Source organism: Ischnura elegans, chromosome 6, assembly GCF_921293095.1.
Source record: "Ischnura elegans chromosome 6, ioIscEleg1.1, whole genome shotgun sequence".
Taxonomy (NCBI): domain Eukaryota; kingdom Metazoa; phylum Arthropoda; class Insecta; order Odonata; family Coenagrionidae; genus Ischnura; species Ischnura elegans.
Genome location: NC_060251.1, coordinates 33,260,659 through 33,287,801, shown reverse-complemented (window position 1 = coordinate 33,287,801; position 27,143 = coordinate 33,260,659). Strand labels below are relative to the sequence as shown.

At 36.3% G+C, this 27,143-nt stretch overlaps 2 protein-coding genes across 2 annotated transcripts; both read right to left on the bottom strand.

Moving 5' to 3' along the window:
• Positions 1-418: 418 nt before the first annotated feature.
• On the bottom strand, positions 419-21,153 carry LOC124161328 (cuticle protein 7-like). Its single transcript, XM_046537641.1, has 4 exons — positions 21,114-21,153; positions 8,741-8,937; positions 4,084-4,224; positions 419-1,078 (listed from the first exon to the last, which is right to left on the bottom strand). Exons 1-4 carry the CDS (start codon positions 21,151-21,153, stop codon positions 815-817), a joined length of 642 nt encoding a protein of 213 aa, XP_046393597.1. The 3' UTR covers positions 419-814.
• Positions 21,154-21,230: 77 nt separating this feature from the next.
• LOC124160312 (cuticle protein 19-like) lies at positions 21,231-26,912 on the bottom strand. The gene is made up of 3 exons (XM_046536142.1): positions 26,854-26,912; positions 25,850-26,020; positions 21,231-22,168 (listed from the first exon to the last, which is right to left on the bottom strand). The coding sequence occupies exons 2-3, from the start codon at positions 26,018-26,020 to the stop codon at positions 21,920-21,922; spliced, it is 420 nt and encodes a 139-aa protein (XP_046392098.1). The 5' UTR covers positions 26,854-26,912; the 3' UTR covers positions 21,231-21,919.
• Positions 26,913-27,143: the final 231 nt, after the last annotated feature.

Sequence of the window (27,143 nt, the reverse complement as noted above, 5' to 3'; positions counted from 1 at the left end):
TTGGCTAATTTCATTGGAGTAATGTGAGAATTGAGTTCCTTTCTAAGAGAAGTATTAAATCTGGGAAGAGAGGAAAGGGATGTAATAAATTTTGTTAGATTTATACATACCGGTAGAGGTTTTAAGAGGCCGCGTGTAGACATATGTCTATGGAGGCAATCCTCACTCGAACTAACTTCATACGAAACCTCACATGCACCCAGCCGAAAGGGCTTCAACACTGGTATACTATATGGAAAGGTGAAGAGCTTACCTTGTAGTATGCCATTGTTTTGTGACGATAATTATTCATTTATCTCCTAAGATTCATGGAACTGTGTGATCAGTGGCCCAAAAATTATCGAGTACGTCTCCACCCTCAACTGGAACATGATGATGAAAATCGTGGCTGGGAATATGAAAGATTTCGTGAAAGCTCTTTAAAGCGTAAAAATGATTTATTACGTCAAAAATTATCGGTAGGGTGATATAAGGAGGGTGCATTTCATTTATTACATATGTACATCAGTGCGACAGCGTATTCACAGAACGCGACTGCACATTAAAGCGAAGGGTGAGATCGGGAGGTCAGCAAAGCTTACGGGGTCCACCGCCGACGTCTCGGGGCAGCACCGAGTCCTATGACCTTCCTTAATAGGCGACGCACTCTCGACCTCAAGATCGCGTCCGTATTAAAAAAAAACAATTGACTGCCGGAGCGCGATACTTTCAGGCGAAGATGACCGTCGGAGTCGACTCGTACGGGGTCAGGAGGTCATTGCTTGGGGGTTCCAGAAACTTCCGGAAGAATGCGCTGGTGGTGATGGCGGGTTGTTCAGTAGTGGTGCACGGGTGCAGCGATGGCGTGTGCGATGGGCCGCACCACTTGCGGGTGCGCTGCGTGTCCGCTCCTGTGGACGACTGCGTTGAATCCGTTGTGGCCATCGGCTGTGTACTCAACAGTTCGGACTGTGCCGTCGGGTTCGTGGAGGCTGTAAGCTCCCTTGACAACATCTCCGTCCCTCTCCTCGTGCTGGCTCTTAATGTCTCCCGTGTGGTGATCCTGGACTCCGTACTCGAACTGGTACTTGGGGTGCGCCTGTAAGGATAAGCCTATGTGTTTAATAGTGCGTCCCACCTTCTTCATAACTCTTTATTTTGAACTGGACCTATCATCTTGGCGACATTATTTTTTATTTCGAAGTTTTTTTAATTCAACAACGATGACAATTTAAAATGACATTTCCATCAGGTGAGTACACTTTTAATTATTTTCCAAAAGTAAGTGAGTAATTGGAAAATATATATCGTAGGAATCACCTTCCATTTTATTGCACAATCATAATAAATTCAACCGATTTAGGCTTGATGTATTGGAAGATTAGCACAGGCGCGCAGCTAGGAAATAAGGCCAGGGGGCAGGGTTGGGCGCAACGAATGCTGGGGGGTATGGAATACCCGCCTTGATAATCGGGAGGTGCGGGGGCCCTCCCCCAGTAATTTTTTAAGATAAATACCTAGTTTAAAATAGTTTTACGGCTTTCTGAGGCATATTTTATTAATCCTTATACTCTTCTATAACTAATATTTATGCAATTAATCAAAATGGATTAAATTTAAAAAATTTTATGAGCCTTTGAGGGGAGTTTTATCCCCTAAAACTCCCCCTCGCTGCGCCAATGGATTGGCATATTAAAATAAATGGTCGTTGCATTTTTCCTCAGTTATTGAAATGCCATGTGAATAAATATTTATTCTATTTTATTATGTCATGTTCCCCTGTACTGTAATTTCTTATACCAGATAATGCATCTTTGAGTCGAAAAGAGCCGTACGCATTAAATAATTATTGAGACGTGGAAGTACCTTTTATTTCAATAGCAGAATCTTAATGACAAATTATCCCTTTGTGTAGTGTCCCTATGAATCAGTCTACCTTTTAGAGATCAATCTAAAGCATAAAATTACTGAAAATGATCTCAGGAAGGTAGATTCCAGGAAGGTTACTCGGGAATTCCACCGGGTCAGGCTATGCAACTCCATCTCGGCCGACGCGACGTTTCGATATACGCGTCGTCCATCGTCATCGAAACGTCGGTCAATATCGAGTTGGAAAACCTGACTTGGTGGAATTCCTCGAGTAACCTTCCACGATGTAAAATAACTTGTGAGCTTTTTCCTTTTTTAATCTCATGCACATCCGTGCTTAGTTTTCTTTAAGCATTGACTATGGCCCTAGAGCGGTGGAAAATATGAAACAAAAGCTTATCAATTAAAATGCTTACCTAGTTATTTTTTAACGTTGCACAGCAATTTTAGTATTTAAAAAATTAGGTTTTATAAAATTGCCCGATAAAGCTGATTTTTTTTCCTGTGGTTATAATATCGTAACGCGACATTTGAGTCTGCAGAACTAGCTCTAAGGTATCTTCAAGATGTTAATATTTAGGACAAAGTGAATGCTGATGGGATCATATGTTGAAGTTAGGACGTAATAAATCGAGGTTAAGTTAAGGGGTGCAGTGGAACTAGCCATTTAACAGGTACAATTTCGATAATTTGTTTATGTCCCTGTAAGACGAAAGTAGAAGGATTTGTGCTTGATGTATCCGAATCGATTTGAACATGCCTAAGTAAAACTATTATCAGATCGTTCAATAATTAGCCTTTTCCTCATCCTCAACCTTTGATTCAGATAAACCAAACTGATCGAGTCTTATTGTTACAGACTTTTGGCAAATATTCTGAAAATTCATATTTGTGGTGTCATTCCATTTTTCCCCCGACCTTAATTATATCCACTTCGTTGAATGTCCTTACGTGCCCATCTACACCAAAAGCATTTCCTCTTATACGAAATATTGTACTATTACTCTCAATATTTACCCCATATTGTTTTATTTATTTTGTGTGAATCTCGCTTTTACTTCGTTTGGAAGATATATGTTTTTAATGCAGAAAATTTCCGTTCAGAACTATCTTAATTTGTATAATATGCATAAACTATATTCTGTGAGATCTATGCAATCTATGAATTATTGTTTTGTGTTTCGCTTATCGCTACACATTTTACAATTGGGAACAGTTTGAAAGACCCTCAATTGTTATTTCATCTAATTTATGTTTAAATAGTAATGAAACCAATAAAGGCTCATTATTAGTGTAGGTCCCGCTGAAATGTGTTCATATTGACTTTGGCGTAGGAAAATAACATTGTTAATAACATTCTACTTTTCTGGGAAATGGGGAAAATATTCCTTGACATGGCGGGAAGGAGGGAAAATTTATAAGCCAAAAAAGTGAAGGTAGCGGGATTTTAAGGAATTTAAACTGGAAGGTGAAGGCTCAATAAAGACCATGACAGAGTCAAGTCTGTAGTCAATGAGTGGAGTTAGGATCATTGGCATCCTAATTAACGCGCAAAAAATGCATTCTTTCTTCCGCAGAGATTTCTGAAAATTTTTCTGGCTATGGTCTTGGACGGAGGAGAAAATGTTAAATTAACAGGGAAGAGAGGTAGGAACAGGATTCAGTTGTAGAGAGGTTTCATGCAAAAAGGAGGATTTGGGACAGGGAAGTACTATTGATATTTGTTACTTCCTGTCAAATTCTGTACTAGCAGATAGTTCCTTTTTGTATTGAAAACTATAATCCATCCCCTGGGAAATCCCGTTAATATGTTCACATAATTCACTGTAAACAACGCAAAAGGAGCAGTTTTGACATGAAGGGTGACAGAAAAGGTTAAGTCTTGTAATACACTCACTTAATGGGCTGTATGGTTTACCCCAGGTATAATTCTCTGCTCCGATAGAATAAATGAAATTATCATAATGATCATGCCCTTGCTCGCATAGGAATAAGATTATTTAACTTCAAAGACTTATAATTGAATCTATACATTTGTGTATTGCATCCTACGAATAACGTACTATGCAATCAAGGTAGAAATTGTATAGTATTGCATGTAGGTAGTCTGCGAATATCCATTTTAAGCTAACCTACATTCAGCGTCTGGGAAATATACGAGTTTTATGCATTCATATCAATTATTATACGTGCTATATATTTTAAATTGAGAGATGAGCAAGGGGCGCGACTTACGTAGTAGTCAACAGCGTGTGCGGCATGTCCGACGACTGCGGGGGCAACGGCGACGTGTCCTCCGTATCCGTATCCATGGTGCTGCGGGAAAGCGTGGCCGATGGCCAAAGCCATGGCGACGACGGCAAAGTGGGCGATCATCTGAAAGCAAGAAGACAAGTTTACAGTTAGGTACGAGCGCATTTCTTTCACCGAAAATGTTAGCGTCTAACACGATTTTCAAGTCCACTTGGCAGATAATTATAATGAAGACTTTTTTTAACAAGCATTTTGGGTTGGTATGCCTGTTTCTTCAATTATTTCATGGAATGGGATTTTCATGTAATTATACATATGTATTACTTTTGAGGTAAATGAGGAGGTTGATGGCTTCGTCAGATTTGAAGATGCATAAAAAGAGGCGGGCCCAAATACTTTCATGAATGGACATTTCATTTTTTGGAGCTCATAGCCTCAATGATTTTTGTCCCCGTATGAACAGGTTTACAAATGCAAAATAACAAAGATTTTCTCAAAGCACTCATTAGGTAAAACTCCTCTCGATTCATTATAATCACCAATAATGGTTTACTTTGACGATACTTTCACGCTCAGCCGCATTTATTTTGACTAACTATTTAGTGAGAACGTACTCAGTGTCTTCAGATGTGTGTAAAACCAAAATAGTGTGGGAAAAATTTAGGCATAAGTGGATGTTACACGAATTTATTGTGCGCAAACTAAAAGGATATAAACAAACTCTCCCTAAGGTCAATTTGTTTTCATATATTGTTTATGGAAAGATTATAGTCCATAGTTGGACTCTCAATTTATATCTAAAATGTGAATTAATTAATTTTCGCTTTCTAACCAAATATCATCGAAGCGTTATTGCATTAATTAATTTTTAAATTAATCAATACAGTAACGGGAATTAAAGACCGCTAATTTTCCAAAATTATATGTTTCAAAAGACCTGAAGTTATTTCGTTGGAATTTAATAGGAAAGTTCTTGGAGTATTTTTTTAGGACATGAATTAATTTTGAGAAAAGTAAAATAAATTCACTGAGGTGTGAAATTCCTTTTGCTCGTTCACCGTAACTAACTACTGTCACTTAGTGTTTCAAGCTGAGAATTTCTTCTGTGAAAGTGAGTGCGTTAAATTCTCTGCCAGAACGGACGTTACGAATGTTTCAAGTTGGAAAGAGTTGACTAGCACTTACAAACTCTATTCGCTAGTGTTGCTGATATGCAATAACAGGTATTATGCACCCTCATTGCGGATTGATAGCAATTATTTCACCATTTGACGCATTTTTTTAACATTTAGGCATTATCGTTTAGGTTCTAACGCTTTGCATACATACGATGGAAAAAGTTTGCTCCGTAAAAAGGTTTTAACAGGCTGTGTTCCTAAAATGAAATAGGTTATTTACTTATTAATTAAACCAGAATAATTGTTCTCTCAAGCAATAAGTATGTTTTAATATCCTCACCACCTAATTGAAATTCCCTTTTTGCAATTGAAATTGTTTCAGCATCACCTTATTGAAAATAATATAATTAACTGGAGGAGAATATTTTAACTACTGTAAGCATTTTTAGGTAGCCTTAATCCCAGAATGCTTAGTGTATATTATTGAATGCATGTAGAGTCAACTGTGTACATCCCCAATGCATACCTTCCAGAACTTAGTGAAGAATTTGGTTCGTTCGAGATACTTGATTCTGATGCTCCATATTCATAGTTTCTTTTACAGCAATAATATCATAAAAATCCAAACAAATATAACTCTCAAAGTAATGAGTAATACGTCTCTGTTTTCAAATCTGCTATAATACTTGTATACCCTCTTCTATGACCAACAAGAGGGGAAAAAGGCTAAACTTCTAAGAAACAATGATGAATTCCCCAATAACATGGAACAAATTAGTATTCTACGTGCTGTGGGTATTTCTTTTTCCTATGCAAGTTATGGGAGAAATCCTATACTACGGTTCTGGAATCCACAAGGGCTTCTACAACTATAATTCTTGTGTAAAGGCTGTTTAAAGGCATTATTTTTTTTGCTTGTGATTAAGTCCAGCAGTGAAATTGTAATTTCGTCGCATGCTTTATGCTGAAACAACATGAAGTAGATTGGACGTTTTGTATGCAAGACATCTCTGTCTGAAGTATGATGCTTTCATGTTCTAGGTGTGCATTTAGGGTTCAAAGTGTGACACAGAAGTCATGAGCATGTCGGAAATATAAGACTGTGGTCTGAGAAGGGTAGAAAAATGATTAAAATCGTGGTTGAACATGCGCACTTCTGCTGTGCTCGAGCCTCAAGGTGGGCTTATTGTCCGCCCTATACCCTGGGTGGCAAGCAATATCCCCGAATTTGCGCCTCTTGATATTTTATCAAGTGAATGAGAGGATTTGTAATGAGCGCTAAGGTTGTTTATATGTGCGCAGATGCTGAAAAAAAAAATTTTATTCACAATTATATTTTAAAAGTCGTTTTGGTTTAATGCGACTGAGTATTTAAAAACGAAATGAATAACGGTAAATCGACTTTTATCCAACAAATCGTCACCAAGCCTCGGGAAACTATCGTAGACATAAAAATCTTACGATTCTTAAAACCTTTGTTCGGTAGAAGCTAAAGTCGGTGATTAGATTTAGATTAGAACTTAGAATGCAAATTTTTAAGGTTATTTATTGAGTAATGATATTACGTAGCTAAAACCTATCTGTTCTGACGCACTACATCTACAATTATTAATAATGGAACAATTTCAAGTTTACATATCTATGAATGAATTCCATGATAAACGTCAAACAAATAAATAATTAAATGTTTCTCTATACCAGGGGACTCTAAAATTTTCTATTTAAGGACCACCTTATATATATATATTCCACGTTTATGCGGAACGAAGGAAAAAAAATATTACAGCACGGTCTTTTCATCTAATTATGTATATTCTCCGTTAATTCTGCACCTACAGTGATAAATGAGGTGTCATTTTAAACGCTGAATCAGTGGCTTTTAACAAAAATTTTAATCTCGTCTCAAATTTACTATTTCCGAGGAAGAAACGATTTTCGATTCCACATCGTCGAGATAGTAGAATTTTCAATTTCGAACTTCGGACTTGAGACTTCGGCATATGCATATTTGAAATCTCCATGAAAAAACAAGGTCAACCCTCTTTTCCACGTAACCCTCTTGGATTGTCCATAATTTAATTCAGAAAATTATCCTGCTCAAAAAAAATCACTGTCAACGTTTTGTGTGAAGCATGCGATTTACATTTTAGAAGTCGATTACTGGCTAGAGTTATACCGAGTTCCTACTTTCTTTTTTTTCTCTCGTACGGTATTTATGTTTTTCTTAAATAAACTCACAACAAAAAAGTTACAGACATTGCAAATTCCAATATTATCATTAAAGAAGTTATGTAAATTGCATTCCGTTATTCAATAACAGACATAATGATTGCTCCAACTGGTACCAAACTCACTTGCCTGTATTGTATTAATCTGTTTTGTATATTTTTGCAATAAAGCATGTACTTTGTATTATACCTTCTTCTGTATTTAAGACCACATAACACCTTTCCTTAACATACGTATTCCTTGATGGGGTGAAAGTGCGAAATTTTTGCATGGGTTACCCAGTAAAAGAAATGAAAAAATCGGAGACAATAATATAATACCCACAAAAAGTAGAGAAAAAACATTGAAAATTTAAAAATTTTTTGTTGGAAAAGGATCAGAGGTAACTTAATGGATTCTTGTCTTTAGTTTTATGCAACCGAATTAATGTGACCAATAATGTTGTCATTTTGACTTCAAAATTTCATTAAAATCAGGTCCCAGATTAGATGAGCCAATTGTAATAATTTTAAGAAAACACACCAGGCTTTGTTTGACGAGCTGAATGCAACTATGCGTCGGGCCGGATATGTCCCGCGGGCCATAGTTCAGAGACCCCTGCCCTAGACCGGCCGTGAGAACCACTGGCACAGCATATGGATTTGAGCTATTCTTATATTTGTCACAATGTTATTCTAGTGTGTCGTATTTACATACGTGGAATTGTTATAAAAATATTAAACTTCAGGTTAGCCTTGCCCATTTTAACTCTGCTAACCACGGTTTGAAGGATATCTGTCACTATCAAAGTAACTTGAAAGTCACAGATATATTTAATGGCCGTTGTATTTAATGATGTATCTTTTTATGTAGGTGATGGTAATCATAGCTAGTTCTGTTGTAATAGCTTTGCACATCTTGAAATTTCTATCATGTTTATTGGTTTGATTCCTTCCAATTCTACTTTGGTTAATTTTTTGAATAGCTTGAGTCATATGTTCTAATATTTAAAACAATATTAAGCCCTGGAGATGAGTTTAAATGTGCAAAGCTATAACAACAGTACCGGTTAATTTGATTACCATCTCCTGTATAAAAAAACAAGGAAACCCTGACGATTTACTTATGTTATGAAACTCGAGTCGCGTTTTTTTTTTCAAATATAATTTATTGAGCCTAGCAAAGACATTCCTTTCATTTTTAATTATTCTTTTCATTTAAAAACGATAAATAAATTCTACGAAGTTACGCCCGAAACAATAATATACCATTTTCTCCAGACAAATTTTCCAAACAACCCGCTGTCGACTCACCTTGTCCGGACTGACTTCTATGTCGAGAGCGTAGCCAATGTTACCGGTGTTCTTCTCGTGTATGGACTGACGAATGCACCCCGTGCGCTTGTTATATATAGTGCACCCCCTCTCGACGGTACATCGCCTCGGGTGACCACCACCACTACTGCCCGGTGAACGGGTGGGTCGAACCACGTGGAGGAAGACGTCGATCGCTAAGGAGTGGGGAGATAGGTGTCTTAGGAAATGATCGGAGAAGGGGAATTGTAGGGAGGAAGCAGAAGAAAGCGCCGAGGAGTCAAAGGGGTTGTTCAAAGGTATGAGGAAGAGGGCAGGGAGGAACATAGGCGGGGATAGTAGTGTCCACGACCTACGCAAGACTCGACACGAGTCTTTTCAGAACGGCGTTCATTCAAGTAAGACGAGTGCCCACGACAAAGAACATATTGTATGCAATTCCTCTGCGAGATAACGAATTTTCTCATGCATATAGCAAGCTTTTTCCACACTTTCCTTGTTACTTGTTTTTACTCTTTACTTCTACTTTGTCACTTGTCATCTAGTCCAGGTTAAATCTTGAAACTTTATTTAACCCAATTTTCGATTGACTATCGAGCTAGAATGTTCAGGATAACTCAAAACCAGATGCCAATACATTACTACAGTGGAACTTGGTTATAACGTCATCAAAGGGACCAGAAGATTTTTAACGTTATATCCGAGTGACGTAATAAAAAAAGCAGCCTTAAATCTGAGTGAAAGGACAAAGTAAAAACGCAAATGTTCTGCGATATACAACACTTTTTATTGAAATCTACTCGTATCTAATATTTATAATAAAAAAATCGTTAATAAAAAATGATATTCACAATTAAATATTTTACAGCCTAATAAAAATCTTACTTTACTGTCGAAAAAAATCTGTGATCTTCTTTTGAACGGTCCTTTCAGAAATATAAATTCTCTCCTGTCAACATACGCGATGCTCGCACGGAGGTAGGTAGTGATGTGACTGATGATCTACCGTAACTAACGAAACTAACAATACAATACAGTGTGCTTGTGTCAGTGACCTTGTAGAATGTAGGGGTGGGAAGGGATAAGACCCAGGTATGCGGGACAACCCCCGCTCCCTCCAGACACCAATTAAACAAAAGAGTTGCATCCCGTCACCAGCTCAACGTCCAGCTTGTGACCTGTTTCTACACATGGTTTCTATGAACTTTGGGATATAAAACAATCACACTACCGCTTTTGCAACCTAAGAATCGCAAAATTTTTGACACTATACCCGAGCGTCGCAATATTTGTTGACGATATAAACGGGTTTATTGCAACATAAAATGTTCAATTTTGGCTGGTCTGTATAAAATGTGACGTTAAACCCGAGTTGACGTTACAGCCGATGCCGTTATAACCAAGTTCGACTGTATAACAGTTTCAATATGATTTCAAATGTATTTCGATATTTATTCATAATTAAAAATTAAAAATGGAGATAAGTTCAAAAATTGAGCACTAAAATCCGATGGTAGCGCTGTGATCACTTAAAGGAACTAGAAAAATTGAGTGATAACTACAAAGTTCATGGGATAACTATTGATCAAACATTTACTTTTATTCTTTTAAGTTCACTATGACAATGTTTTTTTATAAACATTTATTTTTGTTTTGCATTATTCTTGTTTACGGCCTGTAAAATAGGGTGCACTTCGTAGACGAGGGGTGGGTCGCTTGGTTATTTTAATTTTTAATGGCATTGATAATGAAGGGATAAAAGGCGGTGATTAATCACCTTACTTTTTTCATGCAACAATTACACCAATTTTTTCCTCATTAACGTCTTCAAAACGGGAGTGTTCCTCATAGAAGATGCGCGGGGCACCCGGTATTTACATTTTTAATTAATGTGATAAGGAAACACACAACGGCGATAAAATCAACTCGCACAAGCAGTTCCTTCGTTTCTCTAATCTTAACCTTCCGGTACAGCTGCAGTAGTTACTGTTCATCTCGTTTGTACGGTTAGCAAGTAATCTGCTTATTCATGTTTTTAAAAGAATTCTTTTCCTAAAATCATCGCCCGAAAAAATGAGCAGTGCGTAATTCACGAGTGAGTAGTACATGATATTTTAGGGTTCATGCAATACGCACGTTTTTTATGCATTTACGCGAAATAATAGCCAAAGGACACTTTCAAAAACGCATCTTTACTTCTTGACGGGCCGTAATGTGTCGTTTTTTGCAAACAAACAAGCTATTATCTTCATATTTTTAGAGTAGACGACGCAGAGTAAGATGTGGTTTAGATTCAGGTAAATGACATCCTAGTCATGATTTACCTGCAACTCAAGTGCTCATTTTATCCTTGAGAAAATACTGAGATAAATAAGGTTAAGAATGGTATTAAATCGGTAATCGAGTCATCTCTGAGTAAAATATCCTTTTATCCAAGAAAGCAAGCGTTTTTAGGTACTCCTCGAAAAGTTTGAGAAGCAAACTCAAAGAACTTGCTTAAAAAGAAGCGTAAATTACGAAATATGTAACAAATTTTTATCTTCCGAATAGGTAGGAGAGATGGAAAGTATGATAAATGTGAAATCGTGTCCTGTCGTAAGCGGTGTGCTATCGAGCGTGACAATATTTTCATAATAAATAATGCTATTGCAAAATTACGAGTGAAAGAGGTCACACAGCTCTTCCTACGGAAATCGTTCCCAAATATTTCTGCGTTAATACCTAATGCAGCTATGTATCGTTAAGGAGAGCAATTAAAAATAGCAATTAAAGAAGCATCTATGTCAATCGAAATTCTTCCCTCATGGGTAGGTTAACTACTTGGGTATTTATTAACCTTTTTAGGCTTTTTTTCGAAAAGAAATACGAATAAATTTTAACTAATAGCTAAAAAAATACATTACCTACTCCCTTAATTGATTAGCCTAAAATTATCCCATGCGAAGAAATCTGAGGTAATTTCTAAGAGGCAATTCCATAATTAAAATCAGTAGTATTTTCTAGGTGGGTTCAATACACCCTTTTAATGGGTTCGACTGAGGAAATTCTTTGAATGAGTTAATTAAATTGCTTTAAAGTTTTTAATTTCACTTATGAAATAATCGAAATCGTTCAGTATGGGTTAATGTTCCCAAGTTCTTTTTTTTATGGCATTCTGAAGGCTGAGTGAATTTTGTCATTCCCCATTCCCACGCTTTATAACGGGAATGACGTTAGAAAATAATCTTTATTTTTGGTCAGTTTTATTCATCCATTTCACAGCAAGCCAAATTTTTACCACGGGGTAGTCCTTATTTGTTCTTAAAAAGAGGGTAAGTATCATATTTAGTGGGAAAATATCATATTTAGAGGTAAAATATCATATTTAGAGGGAAGATCAAAGTAAATAAAAATGATCAGAATTATTACCCCTGCTAATCTGGGAATCTCAAGCTATTTTATCCTAATTTTAAACCGTTTAACCAAGATCTATTTTTCATCTCTTTTATTACTCTAGCATAAATGTAAAATGAGATTACATGAGATATCTAACATTTAACTGGTAATTAGAGTTGAGCACGCAATATTGAAGAAAATATGCTGGGAAACCACGCCTGAAACATTCACGCCTGGGATATTGTGAGTTCTCGTCTTCCTTCGTCAAAAGACACCATTAGTAATTTACGTGCCACCTAAAATTTCAGTAAGAATGTACGTTTAGCGATACATCAATGTGACGAAAAGTCTTTGTTAAGGGATATACTGCATGTTTCATCTATTTAGGAAAATAAATGCAGGTCCTCTTCATTCAGTGTCGACGCCGGTTTGGATGAATAAATTAATGTTGACAAGCACGAGAATGGAGGAAAAAAACGATTTATTTTATATGAAAACCTATGAATAGTCATAAATTTCCACTAGTAGCGTACTATTTAAAAATGAAGTCTTGTCGTTAGGTGAAACGTTAGAGTTTGGTCCTCAAACTAATTACGCAAAATGCAACTTATTTTGGCCCATATGACCCCAAAACACTCTTCTGTCGTCCATAAACACATTTAAAAAAATCCATTCCTGTCACATTTAACCGGGCTACAAAAAACGAAGGCTGGCGCCGTAACGGTATTAAGTGTATGCTGCGGAGTGCAAACGCGGAACGCTCGTATTGCAAATTGTCTAATGTTGCATAGCGTATATTTACGCCGAATCTCACAATCGCCCCATTAGGGCTCAGCAAAATGACGTTTTACTGTTGCAGTATAATGCTCTTTGTGTCGTACGTCGGTATTGAAAGTAGAGCCCCGTCGGCGCGTATGGTGCAAGAGTGGGTTAGGAGGTTTGAAGTGGGAGGATACATGACACTGTGGCCAGGCGGAAGGCTACAGGGCTTATGCAGTCCCTACAGGTGGGTGTGTTGTGGGGCAGTGGTTTCCCCCCACTGTGAGGAGAAAAATCGCATCGTCGTCGGGTGGGTTAGTAGACACTGGAGAAAGGACTTGGGCGTGTGATGTAAGAAATTATCCACGCGCATGACTTCCCCTTGGCTCTCAAACGGCCTCCCTTTCTTCCACCTCAGTCCCTCCATACTTTTGTCGAAATAGTGAGAGGGAGGTTAAGAGACAATTGTGGAGGTTGGGTGGGTTTTCAAGTTCTAGGCTGTTGTTTTTTCATCATCTCGCTTTCATTTCATGCCTCAACCAGTGAAAATGCTTTTTTTGAGACTCAACGTCATTTTCCGAGATATACTCATGTCAAATAAGTTTGGAGGCCTACCAAAGGTTTTTTAGTTACTTTTATAATTGGTGGTTAAGTGTTGCCTTTGCTTTAGGAATGTATAAAAAAATAGGTCAACTTGGATGAGATGTTCTGACAGAGAGAGGATGAAAAATGGTTTGAATTGAGCACTTACTCATGATGGATATCTTGAGTTTCTTTTATTTTTTTGAGATAAGTTAAGGCTGTCTTTAATTCTAAAATTTTCTTTTACTTGCCATGGTTTTATACCTTAAAATCCAAAATTTTTCTTTTTAATAAGACATTAAATTTTCCTTAAAAATGAAATATTTTCTTTTCGTGGAATTTTTCTTTTTTGTATGAATGGTGATGCTATCTCAGGACTATCGCAGCAACAGCGTTACTTTCTCTTTACACTGAAAAAAGGAAACTTTATGGTGAACAAATATAGAATAATTGCATTTTTGTATGAATCAATACTATCTCATCAGCCTCTTCATTATTTTGCGACTGTGGAGCAAATTGGTTTTCATTGACAAGTAACGTATCTCGCGAATATATTTGATGGTGTACTTGGATAACGCAGCTCAATATATTTCGCTTGCTTCTGCTTTCAGCTTAGTAGGCATTCAAATTAAAACATCAGTTGTAATGCATAAGCATCATTATTTTATAAATATATGTTACATGCACATATTCTATTATTTATCCTCTTGACGATTCCAAATATATTTTACAAAATATTTTTTTCGATTAGGTGATCTTCGATTTTCAACATCTATATTTTGTTGCAAAGCGAGTCCTAAGCTTTTAAAATGAATGGAGGGAAATGAATTTATAATTAGGCTTCTTGAAGATCTTTCCCCGAAGACGATTGTCCTTTAGTACAATTTTCACCTTCTCTAAAATACCTGATTAGGAATTCAAATTACTCAAAATTGAGGAAATTTGATGCAATAGGTATTTGTGTAACTACCTACGACAGGATTTCAGTTGAATACAACACCATAGTGGGCCCATAACAGCAACCCGCTTTGCCGTATTCTCCGTTGTAAATAATTAGAAAATATAAGGAAATCGTTCATGGAAATGGTCGAGCGTAGTTTTCCTCTAATTTGTAACGGACGTGGGCTATTCCCTGCTACTACTGTAGAGAATTGATGCGTTTATTTCCTGGTTGGGGCGTTTACTTCAGATCATATCGACGGATAAAATTAGAAACAAGGAAGTACACCGTTGTATGGATTAGGAGAAAACAAAGCGGCTTTTCTCTGTGAAATAAGATCCAGTGGAATAGCCCAAACTTTGGGGCAAAACGAATTTGTAATTAGCATCATAGAAGGGAAAGTCCAAGGAGGAAGTTTTACAGATGAATGAAGTCTTACATTCTTATGAATGATGCAAGCGATTATATGACTCAAAATAACTTCTATCGTCTAAAATAGTTTGTCTGTACAATTGCAAGCAGAGGAAGGGTCAAACCCCCTATGAAATTTTTGTTTAAGGCAACCCTTTTCCCCCGAATTATTTTCTGTTCGAGACCTACTGGATATAAAAGCAGGCAGTGGATAAGACCCAATTTTACCCTTAAGGAGAATTCAAATCTTATTATTATTAATTAAAGGAATATAAGGATTATTTCGTTAGTTAATTCGTATTTACTTTGAATTTTATTAAGTATAAAATAAAATAAACATTTGTAGCAATTGCAATTGTAAATAAATGTTGAGTTTTTAGGCTTCATCTACTTTCGAAAGATTATTCTATCTGTGCCATTGCCCGTACGTGTGTAAGTGATTCCAAAGCGGTCCATTGAACTTCATTTAAATGGAAGTGGTTATGCAACTTGGCTGACATTAAGAGTTTGCTTCTAATAGGGCACGGCTTGATTGACTCGTTCATTTTTCTAATGCGAAGGAGTAGCTAGGTTTATTTTTTTATATCAAGACTGGAAATAGCGATTTCATACCAACTTCAATCCCCATGTCTGGCTTTCACTAGCTTAAGTCATTCACTTATTAGCAGTAGACTTTCTATGAATGATACATGGATTGTTTGGATGAATTGATTACCTGAAAATCAATTTATTTGGGATCGTTGATACTCTGTAGCATTTAATATTAGTTGTCTTTAGCTGAATTTCACCACTTTTTATGTTGTTTTACGAGTGACTTTTAATACAGGATATTATGGGTCAATTCACCCAAATTCGACCAGGTGTCTGCCCCTTGGGTCACCGGTTTCGACCAAATTTGGCAAATTTCTTCTATTTTAATAGAAAACTAATATCTTAAAGTCTTTCCGTAATTCATGCAACGGTTTACAAGGCATTGCAACGTTGTGAAACTGCAATTTTACGAAAGACGTCATTAGACGCCATACCATCAGAAATAATGAAGATAATAAAGCACTCCATAATTTATTTTAATGGTATTGAAGTGAAAAAGAATTTCAATGAATTGTTTCGGAAACTAATACGCTTTATTTTGTTTATATTGAATCTTTCATTATGAAGAATATCACAGATTTTCAACGAATTACGCCGGATTTTCTAACGTTTTATTAAAGATAATTAGTTTGCTATTTCATAGAAGTTAAAGAAATTACTAAAGTTGATTAAAAATTACAATTTTCAAATCTATTTTTGACGGTGCATCGCTTTTTCTCATTTCATCCTACTATCCCATTGTCCTCGAAATGGCGCAAGCAGTCGTAATGCACATAGGTAGGTATTCAAGATGCTCACGTAGCGGGTGTAATGTTTCCCAGTGGCTAGAATTGTGGTATGCGTAATAGAATGAAATAAGCGTAAAACAAGATGAAGTATGCGTATCTTAAATTCCAGGAAAGAAGAAAGCTCTATTTTATTATGTGGAGAGAAAGTAGTACGCAAAAAAAGAAAAAAAAACACAACTCCATATCTCCTAATAGGCAAAGAGCTCCCACTGATTACATTAATGCCCCGTAGTATTACCTAAGCTGCATAAGATTTTCATATTGAATATCTCCCTATGCTTGAGTACTTTTAACCCATTTCTGTGCCTGCAACAAAGTAACTTTCTTCATGAATAAATTGCGAAAATTCTGTGTTGAAATCGGGTAAGTATAAATATCAAAAGTGTGCATTAAAACGACATTACTTTTTGATAATATTAATAATGTCGTCTTTATTTCACAAGTGAATTTAGGAATAGATAGTCCTCTCTTACAATTAACTTGTTAGACAATCACTTACATCCATGCCCTGCATGGTGGTTAAACCACCCAGGTGGGATTCGAACCCGCGGCCTCAAGGTTAGCAGTCGGGGACTTGACCCCGGTGACACCGAGGCCGGCGAACTGAAAATTATAATTGTACGGCGAATTATGACTGTATAAAGGTCCTACATTCTTATATTTGAATTTATTATATGTAAGCTCTGTCTTTTCAGCCAATTTTACCTAATTGTACCGTTTCTGTCCTCGTCAGTTTCTCCTTAGCTATATGCCTACTTCTTTTAGCACTGAAAAACATAAAGTACTCCTTTTTTTTAGACCTGTGAATTCAGGAAATTCTTTGTTCAATTATAATCCCTGAGAATTTAAAACGACCTCATATCATAGTAATAGCCCAAATAATTTCCCGAAGTATTTTCTACTTATGTCTGCTTTTACCATATTTATTTGGTAAAGGCTGCCACTATATTGCCCATTATGCTTTAACAGATCATTGAGTACTTCCTGATGCTAATGATACCAATTTCCAAAATAAATGAAAAACTTCTGTGCACTATTTTTATTTCAATACTTGGATCCTGTGCACATCGATATTTGGATATTGATATCTTTAGTTGTAAAACATTAATTTTTAAGTGGTCATGTAAAATCGCCTGATAGTCAAAATTTTCCTGGCGAAAACATTGCTTATCGGTACAATATATCAAAGATTGAGACACAGTTCACTTCCTTTGTGGAAACTGGGCAAACGAAAATAAAGTATCATCGGATCAATCGCTTAAAAACGTCATTCCATTACGTCACATTTCTGCGTCCGTGTATTCTCCTGTGTTGAAGTACTTATGATCATTTAATTTTATTTTATTTCATGTTGGGATGTTTATGAAACGCTTTATTTCTTAGTGGTAAACACTTGTCATGCCGTGAGCCATAGAAAAGCTGTACGATTTATCTAAACTTGACATTGGGCAAGTTATTGCAGAGATTTGCTTTAAGTTGTACTTTCTGACTAATTGTCGTTTCTGCGGTTACACTGGCAGTAAAATTTGTGGCGAATCATTACTGAAAAATGATTTAGTTTCATCGTATAAACTGTATATATTCATTATTACAGATTCAGTGAGTGCACAATATTTTTATAAATTATCTTCTTAGGGAAGATTTCATCTAGTTTGGAAATTCACTTAGGTAGGCTTTTATTAGGACAATGTTATATTACTCTGTCGTGGAAAGTTTTCAGTTTTATAAGCTCAGAAAGAAATATTTTCATTATGTGGTGATTGTAAAGATGCAGATATATTTCAATTTTTTCTGCATCGGCCGTGCTGCATTTTGCTCGGTTTGGTGAGATATATACATTAACCTTTTTAAACTTTTATCTTTGTGCTTGAGCATGTATTTAATTATCCTATTTGCCAATCAATTCATTGCTATATTCTTTGGAACATAAATTGTCTTTGGTTGTAATTTTATTTCATTTTTTGTCTCCTTGGAAGCATCTATTTCTGGGGATTCAGCTGAAAAGAGGCTTTGAAGTTCTAATCACACGTGTACGGACAGAGTAGGTTTTCTTCTGGCAGAGGCAGATTCATCGAAGACTAAGCTATCCATTTATATGATACACTGTCAATATGAAAGAGAATTTCAAAAGCCTTCTATTTCTTTTTGTGGTACCCCTTATATTTGGTATTTAATGAATTCTAAATGATGGGAACCTTGCATTATCATCACTATCCTTTTAAAATGGGTAGTTTTTCATAGTCATTCTAATATTACATGTTGTTATCATCCTAGTTCAGTGATGTCTTTCATATAATATACCATAAATTTGAAAATGTTTGTTAATATTTATCCTCATACTAACTTCAAAATACATTAATCTCCAAGTGAAAGTACTCATGCCAGGAAATTCCCTTGAGAATTTGAGATAGCTTTTCCCTTAGTTTTTCATTCCTCATGGTTCGCCGATTTTGCCTGAACTTTTCTCTTTATTTTCACATATTATATCTCAGCTGTAAACAATCGCGGCATTATATTCTCTACTTAGGCTTTAAGAGAAAAGAACGAATTTATTTTTTCCAAACGAAAATTAAAATACATTTTCTTCAGTTTCGACTCTGCTTCCGGCGGAAATGGCAATACCCAGGAACGCCTCAAGGGCTTACAGTCATCGAGAACTTTCCTTAATATCTCCTTATAGTTTCCTCCGAGTTGATTTTTTTACCTCCCAAAATGACCGAAGCAAAAACAGGGTTGAAAAGATTTCTTAACGATCCATCTATGTCCTCCCTACGATGTGATATTGCAGAAAAGCTACCAGCAGCATTTGAGATGATAATAGATTAGAGAGGAATGGATCAGTTTGAATGGAGTATTTTTATATTCCAGTACTTTGGGAGTTGTAAGGACGACTAAGACATATTTTGAAAGTGATTTTAACATTTTTTAAATGAAAATGATGGTTGTAAATTCAAAATGAGGGTAAAATCGTTTATCTATGAACATAATAGTGATAATATAAAGACTGCAGCTCCCAGACAGAATGGTAACAAAACAGAGGAATGGTAGTCACATGAAAGGTATGGATAGAATTGTTCAGTCAGCATTGGTGAAACTCTGATCAAGTCAAATAAGAGCTATATTTTTGTTCTTAAAGCTTGGAGATAATAGAGGAATGCGGATTAACGACTTTAGTTTCACGTTTAGATTATGATGAGCCTTTCGTCCTGTACGTATTAATTTTCTCTTCGGTTTTTTCTTAGGGGAAAAGGCTAAGGAAGATGTACCTTATATGTAAAGCTTGATGTTGGAGTCAAGCGAAAATGATTTTAATAAAATATGGAAGTAAGGGTCCTAATGGATTCAGCTTAGGGACAACAAATTTGTTGGGACATGAAGAATCTAAGAAAGGCTAAACCACTTAAATCCGTGCGCTATACGGGCACCAGGAATTGGAATTCTGTGGAGAACTATTTCCAGTAAAGAAATACATTTCTTACGCGAGTAATCAAGTGTAGGACAATGTCAGTTGATAGATGTTTACTGAATATAAAATATTCGGGACATGAACCTTTCTAATTGTTGGTGACACTAAGATCATTTGGTTTTTAGCAATGACTAAAAGAATAAAATTAAAAGTGAAGGGAATGAATCGCAACAGTTTTTGATTGAAAAATTTGACAATGTATATCAATGGCAAATAAAGGAAGCAACTATATATGAAATTTATATATTTTTATAATAATTTTCAAATTCAGTTATGGAAAACAAAACTTATTTACTTTTGAAATTGATATATTATTTTTATTTATGCATCCGCAATAGGAACGAGTCGTGCTGCGGAAGTTGATTATTTGAACAAAAAGTTTAGATTTTGATAATTAATTTAACGCCTCATCAAGTAATATGATCACTTAGCTTGAAAAAGCCAAGCGCTTCATGATCAACTTTACCCTTAAATCCGTGTTTGTATTACAAGAACAGTATTTGCTGAACAAGGTCTTTCGAAGGTCTGAGTGAATTTCTATTTTGGGGTGGCCATGCCATCGCTGTGGGAAAATTCCGGAAGCGTTTTCGAATTCATTAATCTTCGTCTGAATTTATTTTCTGCAATTATATCCTCTCGTTTCGTTACCTTATCCATTGGATAACATATGCAAGCGTCACTGCAAGCATTGGAATCAATCAAATTTCTTTAAAAATTTTCATTGCAGTAGATTTTGGCATAAAAATATATAAAAAGAATAATGGACAATTATTGCCATTATAGGTACTGCGTTGTTCATTTTATGCACTTCGTGTGAATGAACTGTTGTAAAAGAAGCCCTAAACCCGCTGGATTCTAACTATTAGAGTTAATGTTTATTTTTCCTAGGAGTTTTATTCGAGGATAGTATTTTTTATTCACTATGCATAGTTGTAGTACGCTCTGAATAAAAACGCCATAGATAGATTTCTTGAAAAATGAACTGTAAATAACCTGAAATTCAAGATTATAATAATCAAGCTCCGTTTAATGTAGTGAGAATGAAGAGACCTAGGTAAAATCTTGATGAAAAAAATTACATTGGATTAAAATTTGATTTTCTCTGTGAGAATTTTAAAGTTATCGAGTTATATTTGTCAGTTAAAGCCAGATGGAATGATTAAGGCCAAGATCTCTCTCCATGTCGGATCAAAATATTAATTTGCAGAAGATTTAGATGCCTGCTACTGAATTTTCATTCCCGTTTCGAATCATATTTACCCCATATAATGTTTGCTATTCCTTCTTCCAATTGCATTTTTTTACTCTTCGATTCCACATCATACTTGTAACTTTATGATCATGAATTAAGTGAAATACCTTTCGTGAATAATGGCTGTGAAGAGCTATCCGCTGCTTAAATATTTTCACGTTAAACTTTGGCACAACTAATCTTAAAGCCTTAAAATCACTAACACTTACATTTCAAGGGTAGCTGCCTCCTCCTGATGGCTTTATCCATCTTCGTTTTGATTTTTTGGGAATAGAATTGCAAGTCGTACATTCACTCCTGGATGATTGAAATGATAGAAAGGATAGTTTAAGTACTTATGAGAACTTTATTTGTACAGTAGAGCTTTCAGCTCATTCATGAAATGCATTATATACAGTGATGCATTCTTCAAGAAGACAGGACACCCTGTGAAGTAATTGGTTGGATGGGTGTATCTAGTCATCATGAAACACGGCGATCTGGCTGGTAGCCACTTGACGGTCGACGCTCGAGGGGTGAGCATCCCGAGTTGTCCAGTGAAAGTTCCGCACCGGAAAGATGACATCTTGCGGATTACGTCGACACTATCGCGCGCGCAGTCGACTGCAGACGACAGTCCACTCGGGTGAAAGAATTTACAAGATGTTGAGAGCTTTAATGGATGGGGAATGTAGATTGTCTTTTTATGGGGCGATATCAACACTTCCTGACGTGGTGGGATGTGATACAATGCGCCCTCGTTATAACGAGACCCCTGCTACAACGAGAGTTGGCTTATGCACGACAAGTACCCCGTATATCAAGTTTTCACCCGATTTAGCGAGGATGTGCTCAGAATAGTGATATTTTGAATGTTGTGGCTCGAAATTGCGAGAATAAGTTGCAGCGAAAGTTCGTTACAGTGAGTGATATTTTAAGAAACAGCTCTCGTTATGACGAGGATGCACTGTATTTGAATATAACACGTCTTGAATGGGTTCATGCGTGGCCCGGGTTGAATTTTCGTCGGCTGTTCTTAGTAGTGGTTGTAGATGGGCTGCTGGTGGACAACCTGGGGATGTGCGGCGTGTCCGCTCTTGTGGACGACTGCGTTGAATCCGTTGTGGTCGTCGGCGGTGTATTCGACGGTACGGACGGTGCCGTCGGGTTCGTGAAGGCTGTAGGATCCCCTTACGACATCACCGTCACGTTCCTCGTGCTGGTTCTTGATGTCTCCGGTATGGTGGTCGGCAACGGCGTATTCGAATTGGTATTTGGGGTGGGCCTGGAACAGAGAAAGAATGTTGGTCAAAATAAATTATTCATCAATTCAAGTGATATTATTTGCTGCCTCAGTGACGGCGGACTGTGGTCTACACCTGCTCACAGAAGAAGTCACAGGTTTGAATCTCTCCACCATTGGGGGGCGACGATATTAATAGTATTTCAACTTGTTTATTGATTTTGGTCTATGTTTTTATTACATTATTTATCGAGGTTTAAGAAGTCGTTTTTTTTTCATTTAATTATTACCATGCCATCGAAACCAGCGCATATTGGATTTTTACATCCGGTATGGAAAAGAAAACAATTATAGGTGCACAAACACCTAACCTAGCAGGACTCGAATTCGCGACCTGTTGTATAGTAGTCGAAGATATAACCCCACCGCCACGAAGGCCGGCAGGCCATGTTCATTAAATGGTAATAAGTTACATTGAAGGAGACTGCTGCGGCACCAAACTCGAAAATTTCTCTTAGCTGGTGGAACTTTCAGATAACGAGTCCATGGGGAAAGGTAATAAAAAATGATACTTTGAAAACCAGGTTTTATATATTAATACCCCATTTGTTAAATTACACTTCCTAAATTTCAAATGAATAACCAATGCTCATCTTATGAAGTATAAAGAAAAAATAAAGCATGATTTCGATAGACCCAATATCTCATTTTCGTTTAAACAATACATTTGATTAAGAGCTAAATAAAAATGTAATATTTGTTCAACCGATTTGAGCTTAAAACACTTTAATAGAACTGCTGAGTTTTCTTTCGTATTCGATGCATCAGGGTGAATATTTCCTACAAAACAAGGCTGTCGCTCTTTGAATCTCCAGCTTTAGAGAAAATTAGTCAAAAATCGTGGATAAGGTATTCGGTTTTCATGACTTTCGTGAGTTTTTATTTTATTTATTGATGTTGCTATAGGTCGCCTATTTGTAACTTATGAAAAACCATGAAAATTTGAACTTTACCCGTGTTTACGGTATTGAAATCAAATTATTTCTAATATCTAGGATTAAATGTTACCCCAAAAATTATTCAACACCATGCAAAAAAATTCTTCGAAGTTCTTACCTTTAACTCCGTAAAAGATGTATTCGAAATAGAGATGAAAATTCGCAGTAAGAAACTATTGAGATCCGGCTTTTTTGTTTCTATGCTCAGTAATGTCTCTTTAAACCTTTTTTATGCATTAAACTGGAGATAGTTCAAAGGATTACGATTTATATTCACTTTGAGAATTATTTTATTCAGCTTAGTATTGTCTGATAGCAAGTTTTTTGTTTTAAATCTTGCTTTGAAAATTCCATACTTGTTGCAGTTATAACAAGCTCATGCATTTATTTTTCAAATATCTTTCACTGTCTTACTATCTGGTTGGAACAGCAAAAACGTAAAGTTATGTTCTAATAACTAAACTTCATTATAATTCAAACAATTAATAATCAAAAATCATTGTAAAGTCATTGTAAAATGTCCTCTTTAAAAATAATAATTTTTATTGAGCTCTTATTATTGGTGTTTGGAGTGAATTCTCAATAATATGTGAAAACATTCTGGATTCATAAGGTACTCGCAGCATTTCCTAAGCAGAGAATATGTGGTAATGTGCTTACATTAGTTATTTTACCGGAATTATTCTTGCTAGGTACAGTGTAACTGAGCCTTAATGGAAGATTTCTCAATTGCTGTTCGCAAATTGTCAATGGTTTCATTGCTTCCTTTGTGACTTATTGCAATTGGAGATGAGGTAAACATGCTAAGAATGCGCGGGCTAATATCCTCTCATATCGCCAGTGTGAAATATTTCGCGAGGACACGTTCGAGAAAGATGAACTGGAAATGAAAGCTGTGAAGACAGGCAGCAGGTGTTTGATGCCCAAGTGGTCCACTTCACGAGAGATTCTTTCGAGCCAATGAGAAGGCTTAGCTTTAACCTTGCTTGCTGCCGTGAACTTAGTCATCTGCGACGGAATTTTCACTGTAACCGGGGACGCAGCCTGAGCTGAGGAAATTGAAGGAGAGAGTGAACGAATTGCTCCTTTCCCGTGCATATTGATTGGGGACACGACGAGAGAGTAAACTGAATTTATGACGCATTTCCTACCATGCGTCGTGCTCTCTATTCCGCCTCGACGAGTTTGATGGCTGTTATTATGGTATTTCAATACGTTTTTCCGATTTGGTGTTGTAAGACTCCGCCCGTAAGAAACGCTTCGTCCTTTCCAAGAACGCTTGGTCCGTGACTTCGAAATTTCAGCCTTAACGATAGGTTTTTTGATGGGTACGATTCATTGAATTCTTTGAATATGAATTGTTTTCATTCATCCTTGACCAATAAAGGGAAATCATGTCCGTAGGTATACCATCTACACAGTCCTTTCTCTTTCTTGAATTTTCAATTTAGTTCTAAATGCTAGTGATACCTTTTCTATTAATAAGACACAAAACTCCCTCTAAACCAGTCATTTACCTTGACAAACTATTTGTTTAAAATAGGATAAATTTGAAATTTTTAGGGTATTTTTAAGGGATGAATCCCTGCCAACATTTGCCTATATATTTACACAGGCGTTTCTTCTACTCTTTTCTTTTACATTTCACATATAATTATAGCTAACTATAATACATTACATTTTAGATACGGTTGTAGTTAAGGATAGATTAGAAATTTTGGTGAAATGTGGTACATTTCCTATTCGCTTGTTAGTTAAAGATGGTGGATTGAATTTTGCGAAATTAACACTTTTAAATAAGAGAAATAAGGGCTGTAATTTGAAAGGTGCGTACTCTTCATTTACAGGATGTCCAGTCCATCATTTTAAAGTTGATTTATTTTGAAACTCTGATTGTCATTGAATTAGCCAACGCAATAATGACGTTTTTAGAGATCGCCAAAGAAAAGGATGCTATAATTGTCATAGCCTACTCATGTAGAACTGAAGCTGTCACTTGGTAAATGGAGAATCATGATTCTACGTGAAAAAAACATTATTGAGTTTTGGCATTACTTTTCTTTCTGATTTTTGTCTCACATACTTATCCTTTCATTGATGTTAGTACGCCTTCATTTTCGTTTAATGCACCAAGCTTACGCATATAGTATCCCGAACGAAAAGTTTTAGAAATAAATATTAAGATGTAATAAATATTTGCGGTTTTATGAAAGACAACTGAACCATTATAGAGTTATTATAATATCCTGGGGTACTACTGAAGCAATGATTGGAAGGTACACCGAACTTTAAGGACAACATTGCGTATATTTTTAATATGATACTAGGTACCTCTTCTTTATAAAGAACTGAGTCAGAGGAAACGAAAGGCCGTACTTTTGATGTAATTATCTGTTTTGAAAATTAAATCGTCCAGAATCTAATTGAAGTGCAGGTTAAACAAATTAGCATCTAACACTATTTCCTCAATTTTCGTAGAAAGTCGCTTTTCCCTTTCAATTCTTTAACCAGCAAAAATGCTATTGATTCTGTTTTATAAAAACAATTTTTATTTTTTTAACAATCACTTTAAAGTGTAAATCTATCGAGTAAGAATCCCAGCTATATCAATTGCGTGTCTATTAAATATATTTTATAAAATGAAAAATTAATTCTCCGTGTACCTAGCTTGAGGAAATAGGGTCAAAATGCGCTACTATATGCCGTGTATAGCAAGGTTACTCACATAGTAGTCAACAGCGTGTGCGGCTTGAGGTGCAGCGACCACAGCGGCGTGTCCTCCATAAGCGGCCTGGCCGTATCCAGCATAGCCTCCGTAGCCGGCGTATCCTCCGTATCCGTGCTGAGCGCTGGCGATGGCCAAGGCCATGGCGACAATAGCGAAGTGGGCGATCATCTGTGAAGTGGATAGAATAGAGCACTGAAAAAACGTTTCATTTGGACCATTTTGGTATGTTTTATCTATAAACTCTCTCCTCCTGACGTATCTCTACTGTTTTGACCTGATTTTGACATTTATTTAGAGTATGTTAGTATTTTAAAATTTTATTGGGATATTAATTTTTCTTTACATCTAGGTCTCTGATAGTAGGAGCCTTATGGAATGGTAAAAGAAATTAGGTTTAAGGTTGTAATTCTGTGATTTTTACGAAACATTTAAATAAATTGAGGGTGAATCGTTACATTTCTAAGTCATTTGGTTATTCAACCACAAGGTTCTATTGGATTCGTTTGACTAGAGCTGGCCAGGTCTTAAGTCACTGGCGTGTAGATTTCGCACATTCATTTCCCTGGTCCCCCTCGCGATTCAAGGAAAAAATTAGGGGTATTCTAAGATTCCCATAGTTGAACCAAGACCCTTTCACAAAGAAGTTGATACAAAATTATTGTGAATTGCAACAGTCTACAATATAAAAGGTCATGATTACTATCCTTGTTTAAACTTTAATGAAATTGAGAGTATTTTTTCACATGGCAATTGTACCGAGGATGATGATAAAAATGCTTGTGCTCTTTGTGTTTATGCTTATATAATTTTGAGCCAATTTATACATTTTCTATTTTGTTTAAAAATTAATCCTTTAGGAACGTATTAGTTTTAAATAAATACGCTGCGTGTGCTTAAAATACTTTCACTTACAACCGTGTAAGTATAGTTCCTAAAATAGGACTTCTCCGTAAAGTGAATTAGCACCTGCTAAATTCTCGCTATTCGCATCCAAGCCTCACCTTTAAATGGCTGTTAGCAGTCCGCTTTCCTTGTGAACACTCCTGGAAACAACTCAAGACTGACTATATCCCATCTGTCGTCCTCTTCCTTTATATATACACACGGACCAGAGAAACGCCTCTTCCTTCCCACCCCTCTACCCATCATGAATGGCATTGCGACGAGCGAAAAAAAAAGAGAAACAAAACAAAAGCGACTCCCGGCCTCATAAATGAACGGAACATTTGGGCACTGAAAGATTTCGGTGGGTTTTGGTGGGGAATATTAGGGGGGGTGTTGAGTTGGGGGA

Bases quoted from the DNA above. Each gene is read 5' to 3' on its own strand.
- LOC124160312 (XM_046536142.1), bottom strand. From the start codon at position 26,020: ATGATCGCCCACTTCGCTATTGTCGCCATGGCCTTGGCCATCGCCAGC. The intron at 22,169-25,849 runs GTGAGTAACCTT...TCTCTGTTCCAG, and splicing joins CACACGCTGTTGACTACTAT to GCCCACCCCAAATACCAATT.
- LOC124161328 (XM_046537641.1), bottom strand. From the start codon at position 21,153: ATGGATAAAGCCATCAGGAGGAGGCAGCTACCCTTGAAAT. The intron at 8,938-21,113 runs GTAAGTGTTAGT...CCCACTCCTTAG, and splicing joins GAGGCAGCTACCCTTGAAAT to CGATCGACGTCTTCCTCCAC. The intron at 4,225-8,740 runs GTGAGTCGACAG...TCTTGCTTTCAG, and splicing joins TAGAAGTCAGTCCGGACAAG to ATGATCGCCCACTTTGCCGT.